This window comes from Silurus meridionalis, chromosome 19 (genome assembly GCF_014805685.1).
Source record: "Silurus meridionalis isolate SWU-2019-XX chromosome 19, ASM1480568v1, whole genome shotgun sequence".
In the NCBI taxonomy this organism is placed as follows: domain Eukaryota; kingdom Metazoa; phylum Chordata; class Actinopteri; order Siluriformes; family Siluridae; genus Silurus; species Silurus meridionalis.
The window spans coordinates 9,238,272-9,250,904 of record NC_060902.1 but is presented as its reverse complement, the minus strand read 5'-3'; the positions used below and the strand labels follow the sequence as shown (position 1 = coordinate 9,250,904).

Below are 12,633 nucleotides of genomic sequence, written 5' to 3'. Positions count from 1 at the left end.
GTAAAAAATGGCAATGCATTTGATCAAGTGCAATATTAGAAAGCTGGAGTTTTCAATATTACAGGGACTATTGTCAAAGCTGCTCTTTATAACCACAATCGAATATAAGAATTCAGCAGTGCTATGGGTGATTATAGTTCACATTATTTGACCAAAGTCAGTGTTTGTTTATAGAACATTTACATGTTTATTGTAGAACACAGCAATCAGTTATCATACCTAATGTCTTAAATGGTGGAGAAAATTATGATGCAGGTGCCGTCTTTATTTTTGATAATAGCATGTTTTAACATTGTTTTAATGTGTAATTATTCGCTCCACTAACTTGTTTTGTGTGAATATGAACCATAGAGTGGAGTGTGGCTATTATTTTTCTTAATCTTTGCCAAGCAGGCAATTGAAATCTTTAGTTTCTATTTAACTGTGCCCTGCCACTGTAATGACTCTGCTAATGAGGCAGGCCATTTAATGGAGTTAGCATGGTTGATGGGCTGAGCACTTTCCCTGTGTTTTTGCCTTCTGTCCACAGAAGTGCAATGAGCAGTTTGAATCATAGCTTGATTATAATTATGGTCTTTTGCTTATCGATGAAGACAAGGTGGAAGTGAATCAATAAACACGCAGAGTAAATAATTCATATGTCCGCATGGGGAAACAAGAGTATAAATGTGCTTATGGGCTCATAAACAGGCATGGAAGTGCTGTCTCAGCTCTGCTTAGAGACTATGAAGAATACAGAAAGGCACAAAGGCATTAAAATGGCAATTAATCAACCAGAATATGTTTTTTCAAGAAAATATCTCTTCTGGTACTTTGCATATATGAAGTGCTAATTAGACGCACAATAAAAGAGCAAATTGCTTACAATATACAGTATATGAGTAATAATCAATTTTTAGCATTCAAATACTTTATGGTTGGGAGAACAGACCTTCTCTCACCACTGAGGCTATAGTGTCTCACAGGTTCCTATGGAAACTGTTGTCTTTGGAAGATGCAGTCTTCAATACCTTTACAATACCCAATACCATCTCCTTTTTTGGCACCCTGTTGTACACTTTCTCTAAATCCATACCCACACACAATGCAGCTCCATCTCACCTTCTCTATACTTCCCCATCAACATTTTCAAAGCAAATAATGCATCTGTGGTGCTCTTTCTAGTGGAAGCCTGTCTTCCACTACTCTTTCCCATAACTTCATGGTGTGACTAATCATTTTAGTTACTGTAGGTCTGCACATCTCCCTTATTCTTAAAGATTGGTACCAGCACATGCTTCATCTATTCCTCAGGCATCTTCTCAAAAATCAAAAATCCTGTTAAACAATCTTGTTAAAAACTCCACTGCCATCTCTCCTAAACATCTGCATGCTTCTACCGGTATGTCATCAGGTCCTACCGACTTTCCACTCTTCATCCTCTTAATCGCTGTTCTCACTTCCTCCTTACTAATCCTATCTACTTCCTGCTTCACCATCTCCACACCATCCAACCTTTTCTCTCTCTCATTTTCCTCATTCATCAGCTACTTAAAATACTCCCTCTGTCTTCTCAACACACTCTCCTCACTAGTCAACACATTTCTATCTTCATCCTTTATTGCTCTAACTTGCAGCACATCCTTTCCAGCTCGGTCCCTCTGCCTGGCCATTGGTACAAATCCTTTTCTCCTTCCTTAGTGTCTGTCTTTAGTGTTCTGTTTTGCCAACCTCTTTCAACTTATGCTCTTCTACACTTCCTCATTCCACCACCAACACCTTACACCAACACCTTTCACAACCCGCTTGTGGAGCATAAGCACTGATGATTTATCATCACCCCTTCAACTTCCAGCTTCACGTTCATCCCCCATTAGAAACTTATTTTAACCACCACTACACTCTTGCTGTACTCTTCCTTTAGAATCACCCCTACACCATTTCTCTTTCCATCCACACCATGATAGAACAGTTTAAACCAACCTCCAATGTTCCTGGCCTTACTCTCTTTCCACTTGGTCTCCTGAACACACAAAATTTCTACCTTTCTCCTCTCCATCATATCAGCTACATCTCTCCCTTTACCAGTCATAGTACCAACATTTAAAGTACCAACCTGAACCTCCACATTCCTTCACTTCTCCTTTTCCTGCTGTCTCTGTAGACGTCTCCTGATCCGCATATTTGTTTTGGCACATGTTTTACGCTGGATGCCCTTCCTAACGCAACCCTCCCCGTTTATCCGGGCTTGGGACCGGCACTTAAGAGTGCACTGGTTTGTTCAACCATAATAGCTGGGTTATTTCTGCTAGGAGTTACTATGTGAAAAATGTTCTCAGTCCCTACTTGTAACTACAAAAAATGTAATAATGTGATACAATGTTTCATATGCAAAAGCAGAAGTTTCCTCTTTGCATCACAAGGACGGTGCATACATATATATATATATATATATATATATATATATATATATATATATATATATATATATATATATATATATATACGTATATGTATACGTGTATATATATATATATATATATATATATATATATATATATATATATATATATATATATATATATATATATATATATATTAGGGATGCACGAAATAAAAATTCTTGGCTATTACCATTGCATTTATGTCTATGACTGTGTACTAACCTTACTAAAATCAAGGCATTTTAATTGCATAAATTAATATTAAAGTTTCAAAGAATGAATCAATTACAAATTATGAAAATATTTATTTATAGCACATTGCAACACTGCACAGGATAAAAAAAATTAAAATTTAGTCTTAAATGTTTAACTTTAATGCACTCATGTGTACATTAAATAATAATGTACAGGCCCTTTGGCCTGCTGAAAGGTTGTACAATTAAATATGTTCTTTCATAAAAACAAACTGCATTTAGAACAAGTGCATCTGCTTAAAGATACAACAATACAACACTATCACTGGGAAACTTCCTGCCTTTTCAAAAACGTCCACCACAGACGGAGTGCGCGTGCTTGGAGGGGTTTTGCTTTTCTGTGCGTTTGCGTTCCTCTGATATTCAGCATAGCGATCGGATGTTTGGATTTCAAATTAAACCCGACGTGGAGAAAGTCTTTGCAGACGAAATTTCGGCATTACATGTTTTGCAAATCGCTATCCGTGGGTCTTTTTCAGATATACTAAAATACGTCCACACAACAGACATGTTGTTTTAGACATGCACGTGCAGGCAGCGGTTTCTGTTAGCGTCATCACAACAAACTGTTTCGGCCGTGTTGTTTCGGTGATCAAAGTCTTTCGGTGGCCGAATATTCGGTGCATCCCTAATATATATATATATATATATATATATATATATATATATATATATATATATATATATATATATATATATATATATATATATATATATATATATATATAATGGTTCCCTTCTAATTGTCCAGGACAGTACTGGGATTAAAAGGTCATGTCCTTTAGCTCAATTGTATGCAGAAAATTAACATTATCCTGTTTCAAAGGTTTCTAATTGTTCAGTTTTTCAGTCGATTGAATCCATTCTGTAATCAGAGAACACAGCAAAAAAATAAGATCTCTGCGTTCCTATATCCATTTCATAAGCATGTAAAACACAAAAGCTGTTCAGCTGTTCCATTTTCTACCGAGTGACGTAACTAGGCTGCCTTTATTTTCCTATTCAAAGATTAATTTTTGATAGCCTTCACATTTCAGTTGATTTAAATAGTACCCTTCTTCACTGTTGATGCAGGTGATTAGAGAAGCTTTATGGATGTCTTTCTGCTTTTGGAAGCTGAATAGAGTTTTACTGCTTCATTGCATTGATTGAGCTTTAAAAAGAATAAGATTTCTCCCCCTAATGAATGTTTTTGTTCTCATAATTAGCCAGCAGTCTCTCTCAAGCTTAGAGAAGTTGTTGTGAAAGCTACATTGACATGTTTCAAGACATGAAAGGAAAAGGTAACAGTGATCACTTGAACACTGGTTGTGATGGAAAAAGCATGGGTAATGAAGAAAGATGGAGGTTTGGGTGACACGACTGTGATCGAACAGGAAATACTCGCTGACAATATTGATTGGGGATTAATTAGAATATAGAGCGAGAGAACATTAGAAATTGCATGTTGCAAAAATACAATGAAATTATGTCCCTGTTTGGGGAACCTCTGAAAACACCTGAGGTTTTGCCTATAATTGTAAAGCAATGCTGCACACAGTTCTGGGTTAATGAATGAGTTTTTCTTCCAGTATTAACAGTTTATACAGTACATCAAAGAGCACAGAGTAATTAAAATCTGTCTTAGTGGCACAAAACTCCCATGGCAAAGTGGCCTGCTATGTCTACTCATTCATCATAGCCCCAGATTATACAGGCTTCATTAGAGTCGCTGGTGTCACAGTCAAGGCTTTTTTCCTAAGCAATTTGGGAAGAAATTTCATTTCATGTGAGTCATCTTGTATCATGGCTGTATAGTGTATTACTGTATGTACTGTGGTTTAGGGCAGCTGTTCTAAACTGCAATCCAGTGTGCTCAGCAATTAGCTGTCAAACTTGATCCAAGGTTAACTAATCTCTAGAAAAACCTTTTGCGATTGTGTTATCACAGCTAGGTAATTCTAGTTTCAAATGTTAAGCAAAACACAATTTTTTTAGTATGTAAAGTCATATTTTGGTTTTGTGTGGCACCATGTGCATTGTAGGAACTGTACAAACCACTTTGTTTGACTTCAGACCTAAATACCATCTGGTCTTTTACCAATCTACAACTGTTTTATTGATGGTGGGACCCCTTTATCGAAGCGTTTCCACAAAAACGAGTATTGCTCACTAAATGTTTTTTGTTTTGTGCACCATTCAGTATAAACTTTAAAGATTTGCATGTGGAAATTATAGAAGATCAGCAGGTTTGGAAAATCAGACAAGCTCATCTCTTTATTCTGATGTTTGATGTGAACCTTAACTGAAGCTCTTTCCTGAATCTGCACAAAGTTTTGCATTATGCTGCTGCCACAGCATTGGCTGTTTGGATTAATTAGCAGTAATGTAAGTGTTATAGTTAAGGGTGAGCCTTTCTTTCTACCCTTAATTAGAAATTAGTAACTAATTTATAGGACTGAAATTTATGTTTGTGATCTATTTCTACAGTATAAACCTGCTTTGGGACAGTGTCCATTTTTAAAAGCACTATACATATAAAATTGTATTGAAAACCTAAAAGGGTGGGAATATTTGATCATAATTTGTGTTCACTAGATTCACTTTGCTTTCTACTTAATGTTTAAATTTAAATTAAAACTTTTCATTACATTTTTGCATTATGAGCTTTTATGTATTTTGCTCTCTCATTTATTTTTTCCAGGGAAATGGACATGAGAGGGATTTCTTGGACGACAGACGAGTTTACATAATGGATGTCTACAATCGCCACATCTACCCTGGGGACGGATACGCCAAGAGTGAGTTCAAAGCTTCTATCTTAAAAATCAGATTGCACAAAGGGATTATCTGAAGATGCCTGTTCTGCTGTGATACATAAAACTGTAATCTTCTATTAAGGTACTTGGAGCAATTCTGCACAGTTATGATCAGCATTTGCATATACAATTATTCAGAGAGAGAAACAGGACCTTACATTCAGTCATAAAACAGTGCTTTTCTCCTAAAGGGGGCAGTGTTGTGCAGAAGTGTTAAGTTGTATTTTCTCCTTTCACTGCTTTCTTACATACATAAAAATACACACACACACACATACACACACACACACACACACACACACACACACACACACACACATACATAGATTATAAAAGCAGAGACAGAAAGAAAATACTAAAATCTAAGAATACATCAGATATGAAAATACAATGAATTATACAAATTTAAGTAATAAATATACATAAGTATATTGCCACCAGGATGATGTGTCCATTAAAACACAATACATTTTGTTTTCATTCTAGGGTGCATTTCTTTTTAACAGCACAACAATCAATCATAGAGTTGCATTGAATCAAACAGGAAAGCACAGACAAATCTCATAAATCAATATAAAAATAATCATCATTAATCCCAGACATTTGGAGCTAACCAAAACCAACACAAGCTCAAAGAATGAAAAATATACAAACATAAGAATACCCCAAATAATATACTTACAGATTCAAGCACACAACTCTGAAAGTCTCTCATCCTTGAGAAAAGAAAAAGCCCATGCTCCAGCACACACCAAACACAAGCTACTAATTAAGCAATGGCTGATGATGCTAAATTATAGCTCATCACCAGCTTTACAACATCGACTGGCCAGGTGGGATTCCTCAACATATATTAATAAATAATAATTGTATTATAAATAGCAACAAAACTAAAAAAAAAAAAGCTTGTTAAATGCAAATTAGATTTTTTTAGCAGATGGAGTCAAATAAATATGAAGTAATAATGTTTAACAGATTTTTAAAACAAAAGGATGTCTTTTTTAAGCTTCACACATGGAATGTAGGGAACATCAGGGAAGGATATAATGTAGTTTATCAGGCCTTCAGATATGTATGTAAATGGTATCATTTAAGAGATTTAAAAACATCCTGCAGTCTGTGTGCTTGAGTAAGTTTCCTCCAGGTTCTCCACTTCCCTCACGCAGCCCATAAACATGCTGGTAGATGGATTGGTGACTCTCTATTGCCCCTAGGTGTGAACCAATGTGTGTATGTACGGTGTTCCAGTAAAGGACTTCAGATCTACTTATTACATTTGGTAGACTTTTACACCCTGATATATATGAATTCTGCTGTGCAATGCAGGGAATTTATGTGCTTTAGCTGAGTGGCAGTATATACATTATTCCATATATTTTTCTCCACAAACTCAAACTGCCAATTTAGTTTATTTTATTCTTCAACATTTTTAGTCTTTATTTTATAAACAAAAGCTCCTTTATATAAATGTATGAATGGATTTGTCTGTCAATCCTACATATTCATTAGAAAGTGCAGCCTGGGTTCCCAAGATAAGGTGTGTCTTGGCTTAGTTTCTCTGTTTTTTTTCCCCACTTCCTTTCTCAGACATTTTCCCTCAGTGACATTACGCTGTGTGTAAATAGAATGTGCCTTGCGTTTCAACAACTTTTTCCATCTATGTCTTCCTTTCCTCTGACAAACAAAACAAAAGAGGCTAATTAGGTCTTGAAAGTGTTTCACAGCGCACTGTAGCCATGCTATTATACAATGTTTCATTTATGTTTCAGTAATCCATGTTTTCTCCTCATGTTATAGCTTATAGTATGCATATATATATATATATATATATATATATATATATATATATATATATATATATATATATATATATATATATATATATATATATATATATATATATATATATATATATATATATATATATATATATATATATATATATATATATATATATATATATATATATATATATAATGTGTGTTTTGTTTATTGGCCATTTGAGACATTAAAATGCAAATCCATGTCTCTTGTATAAGACAGACCTGACAGTGGAGCAATTCAGGAAGTTCAAATGTAATATAAAAATCAGTAAGATATCAGTAATATTATATGCTGGGTCTGAACAGAAGGTTTATTTCTAAAAGAGTAATAGTATTATTTAGGATAGTAGTTTGTACTGTAGGGAGGCCCTGGTGGTGCAGCGTGTAGCGTTACTTGTTATGGTTATGAAAACAGAATGAATAAGTGAATAAAAAATGCACACTGAGATAAAAGATTAATTAGAGCGCATGTGTTTGTATAGGGGCCATTAAGAAGAAAGTGGAGCTGGACTGGGGCACAGAAGACACCGAGTATCTCCAGAAGGTGGAACTACACTCTGAGGGCACATTGAATGAGATCAGACCTGACATAATTGTGTACAATGCAGGGACTGATATTCTGGATGGTGACCCTCTTGGAGGCCTGGCCATTTCCCCTCAGGTACAAAACCAAGTGATATATATACAACTTTATTTGGACGATTTGAGAGAGAGAGTTTCACGAAAGTTTAGCTGGATGCCAAGTTGATTTATTTGAACCAGCTTTATTATGTTTTCCTTTTCCCACATTCTATTCGGTTATGTAACCAGGTTTAATATCAGATTTAATATTAGGTTTATTTTGCAGGTGAAGTATTGAGTTGGATCTAAATATAGAGGCAATTTTGAATTTGACTTCTGCATAAAGAGCCGTTTCACACAAAATGTGCTTCATTAAATTCTACCAGATATTTGAAGTCACAGAGAATAAAAAAAATCTTCTTTTCAAGTATTTGCAGAAAAATACATTTTAATAAAAAACACAGCATGTATTCCAAAGGCCAAAAAGGCTTATTGTTAAATTATTACCTGATTCATTAAGGTTGTGTTGTACACATGTTTCCTTAATTCAGAGATTTTTATTTAGAAAACCATGATCTACAATCTGTAATATTAGTGATATACTAAGACATGTAAAAAGTTAAAAGATTTCTATGAAATTGTTGCTGCTGCTTCTACCACCACAGCATTGATTTCGATATTCTGAATGGTCAAAAGGCATTGATTATATTTCACAAAAGCACAACTCTCAAAAAATTCAAATCCTTTGAAGGTTTCTGCAGTAGCAGCTCATCTGAAGTAAACCTGTTCAGCAGATGCTTCGCATAAACAAGTTAAAAATAAACTATATTCATTAGTTTCTTGAAGTTTTCTGTGCAAAGAAGTTATTTTTGCATTCAGGGAATTAATCAGCAAATATTTGTAAAGGTATTTGCAAAGCAGGAAAGCCCTCCATGAGTCCCAGCAGGGGGATCAATGCTTTGTGGTTTTCAGTAAAAATATGTAATGTTTATTATTTATTGACATACCATTATTTATTAATGTATTTATATGATGTATGTATTTAATTATCATTTATAGTTAATATTAAATCACAGCAATTCACAAACAATAACTTACTTAAGAGAATAAATGCATTATAGATTTTGAAATGTAATGTTATTGCACTCATTTGGCATTGATTAGCACATCCTGAAGTGTTTAATTCTTACTTAATAATTACTGTCATTATTACAAACTAGACAAAAGTTTTATTATACCATTGGTTCTGAGAGTTTTTGCTGGTTCTCTTGCCCAATTAGTGCATCGTGTTTTTCGTCCACACTCAGGGCATCGTGAACAGAGATGAGATCGTGTTTAGGGCAGCACGGAGGAGAGGGATTCCCATTCTCATGGTGACGTCAGGAGGCTACCAGAAGAAGACAGCACGAATCATTGCTGACTCAATCCTGAACCTGCACAGACAGCATCTGATTGGTGGAGAGGCATTGGAAGAGGCAGGGCAGTCAATGGTGCCTGTCATGATGAGCAAGTCTGTGTCAGCAGTGGCACCTTTCAACGCTATCTGATGTTTACATCCAGCTCTTAGCCGTTTGTTTAAAGCTCGCAGCACTGTCCCTGTTTTTGTTTATAAAAAAACATTTAATCCAAAAAAGGGTGATCCAAGGAAATTTTTTCTTCAGTTGTAAGTTTTTGTAACTACTACAGCCTACACTGCTTTCACCTCTAGTCCTTTATCGATGGATTAATTATTTTTAGATTGTAATACTATACATTGGTACTTTATGCAACGCTCATTTGCACAATAATAAGTAATGTTAAAAGCTACAGCAATCCTAGGCAGGAAGCAGGTTTTTAATTTACTGTACAACATATTTCTCTCTAACATTACCAAAAGTATGGTATGGTGCAAAGTACTACTTTTTTATTATAAGAATTTTATTTGAATATTTACATGCATTATTCATTGGTCTGTTACTTTTAGTACATTTCTGTACTGTTCTTATTTAAAAAAAAAAAAAAAAAAAGCCATAATTAATGCTTATAGTTCATCTCCCATGACTAGACCAATCCAATAGCCATATTCTGAAAAAAGATTAATCTGCAGGTTTTTTCTACCTGGGTTTGTGGGACTCAACCAGTTAGGTTTTTTCCCACAGACTTAATTTAAAGGTGATTTTTGTGAACCATAACCCTGTCCGTGCCCCCTAGCAAGTCTTTGCAAGTTTCTTTTTTCTGCATGCTGACTTAGCATGTGCGTTAAGAAATCCAGCATTGAGGGGAATATAAATTATAAATATGTGCACTCCTCCTGGGTCAATCCACCTCAGAAAGGTGTAGCTGCTTGAGGCCTCTTCTGACCAGAGGTATCTTCTTATAGCCATTTCTATATTTTTTCCAAAACACTTAACAAGAAAGAAGCAACCTGAAATATATTTTCCCTGTTATGCAAACATAAAGGTTTCATTCTGGTTAATGGCCATTGAAAACAAGGTCTTCTTGTAAAATTGAGAAGTTTCTGCCGTCTGCTGGGTTTAGCGCTTGGCTGCTGGAGTGCATTGGGAATGGTAGTGGCTAATAAATAGTGTGATGATAGTTTTCTCTGTTATGAGAGAAAGAGTATGATGAAAGATTGAAATACTTTAGATTGTACATTTTCTTTTGAAAGATTTGCAGGCCAAATTTATTTATAGCTTGTTAAGGAAAATTGAGTATGTGTGCATGCAAATTTCAGTACTATTTGGTAAAAGAAAATGTGTTTACACTACTCGATAATGACTTTAATGTGTTCATTCCCTTGGCTTTATACTGATTTTGGTTGATGTGTACCTTATTGACATGAATATACTTTAAACCTGTACCCGTCTCAGGGGCACTTAATGATTTGGAGGTCTATACAGGTGTGTATACTGTAAGTGTTTAAATACCCTCTTATATCCACACACTACATGTCGTGGCACCTGACATAAGTGCCATTATATGTATTCTTAATTTTCTCTGTATCTGGCATTCAGATTTAAACCACTTCTGTGTGAGAATGGGAAAAATAAATTCAATCTAATTACATGATTATGCCTGCGCTTGTGTTAGCTGTTCACATGATTTATGTCCTTCTTTCTCTATTAGCGTTCTTCCTCCAAAAGTGCCCCCTTTTTTTTTATTTCAAAGCCTCTTCTCTCCTGGAGAAGGTGATTAATGATGGAGAGCACTTACTTCCTGAGCATGGTGAGAAAATGGGTGATATTATTTATCATCATTTCTCCACACAAAGATTTTTTGTCTCTTTGATGCTGATGTGCCCCTGTGAGAGTTAACTTATTTATTTATTTATTTTATTTTATTTTATTTTTTTCATTTTCCCTCAGGTGTTCATTAACCCACTGAACTGCTCTTAGGTGGCCTCAAAGATGTGAAAACAGCTTACAAATGGTAAAAATAAGCACAATTTTAGGTGATGTCACAGGTGGGCTCAACAAAGGTATCAATGAAAAAAAAGTCCTTTAAATCACATGCTGCAAGTCAGGAAGTTACACATTCGCTCGAATGTCCTTTCGAATGTGCTTCCTGCTAGCTTACCTCTATAGACATCATTAATGTTGTGGGTGTAGGTAACATTTTTCCATCTGACCCTGAACTCTCATGCACCCAACACAGTGTGGAACAGTTTTTTTGTTTGTTTGTTTGTTTGTTTGTTTGTTTGTTTTGTTTAATATAAAGAATGTAGATGGAAAAACATCACCAATTTACAGCTGTCCATTTTTTAGTTGAAACTCATCTGATTCAATGTTCAGCTTGTTGTTATGTCTATCCTCAGCAAGACACTCCCTGGTTATTTGTTTGTTTAAAAATATATATTTTTTACACTATTATGTGTAAACAAGTTGTGTCTGGAAATCATAAATTCAAGAGAAACCAATAATCATTTGGTTTGAGTCAAAAACTGAAACCAATACTAGATTCTTTAGAATTCCATAAAAAAAGACACAAATTTTTGCTTTTTGGAATTGTCATGATGAGAAACCTGGCACAGAATGTTGTTTGTATAAAACACATTCAGTATACACAGGGACCTGTTACTCTCTGTCAGACCCCTTTGAAAATGATTGCACTTTAGGCTATATATCATATAACATCTTTGGAATAGTTCCCACTTCAGGACATACCTGCTTAAAAACCTGTGTTTACAGTGTGATAGTACTCAAAATGGCAAAACCTAAAGCGCAGATGGCTAGGAGTACCATACATTTTCATTAGTGACGCTGTAATGAGCAAACCAGTGGCAGTAGTTTTAAGGAAAAACTCCCTGAGATGACATGAGGAAGAAACCTGACAGGCTACCAGGCTTAAAAGGCAAAAACATAATCTTCAGGGGAGTTGTAATGGATAACTGCATTTTATAATACTCACTTGTGCAGCAGACAGTCAAACAAGGAAGCACATATGCTCAGGAAAGTGTCGCTTGTACCCAGAAATCATTACACTTCTATAGATGTAGACAATGAAAGATAGATCTTCAGTACAAACATAAGGGGCTTTTTTTCTTAAAGGTTTAGCTTTATATATACAGTGTAGTGTCCAATTTAAGTTAAGCCACTGAAGAATAAGTGAGACTCGGCTGGTTTCAGTAAGTGCATTCATAAAACAATCCAAGTTAGACCATCCATAGCGAGCATAGGAAATCTGTGGTAGCAGCTTTATTGATTCTCAGGTCCAGAAGGCATAAAGAGTCTGTTGCTGTTGATCACTTGCTCAATTCTGTTTACAGTGGGCAGAATCAGCAAAGGAGGTGGAAAAG

At 35.1% G+C, this 12,633-nt stretch overlaps 1 protein-coding gene across 4 annotated transcripts in view; it reads left to right on the top strand.

Annotated features, from left to right (window-relative positions):
- Positions 1-10,904, top strand: part of hdac11 (histone deacetylase 11) — a 39,556-nt gene extending 28,652 nt beyond the window's left edge. For all 4 annotated transcript variants that reach the window (XM_046875271.1, XM_046875273.1, XM_046875272.1 and 1 more), the window contains 3 exons: positions 5,361-5,457; positions 7,781-7,959; positions 9,167-10,904. In XM_046875271.1, coding sequence (XP_046731227.1) covers positions 5,361-5,457; positions 7,781-7,959; positions 9,167-9,406 — 516 coding nt within the window. In that variant the 3' untranslated portion in view covers positions 9,407-10,904. The remainder of the gene's footprint in view (positions 1-5,360; positions 5,458-7,780; positions 7,960-9,166) is intronic.
- The last annotated feature ends 1,729 nt before the right edge of the window (positions 10,905-12,633 follow it).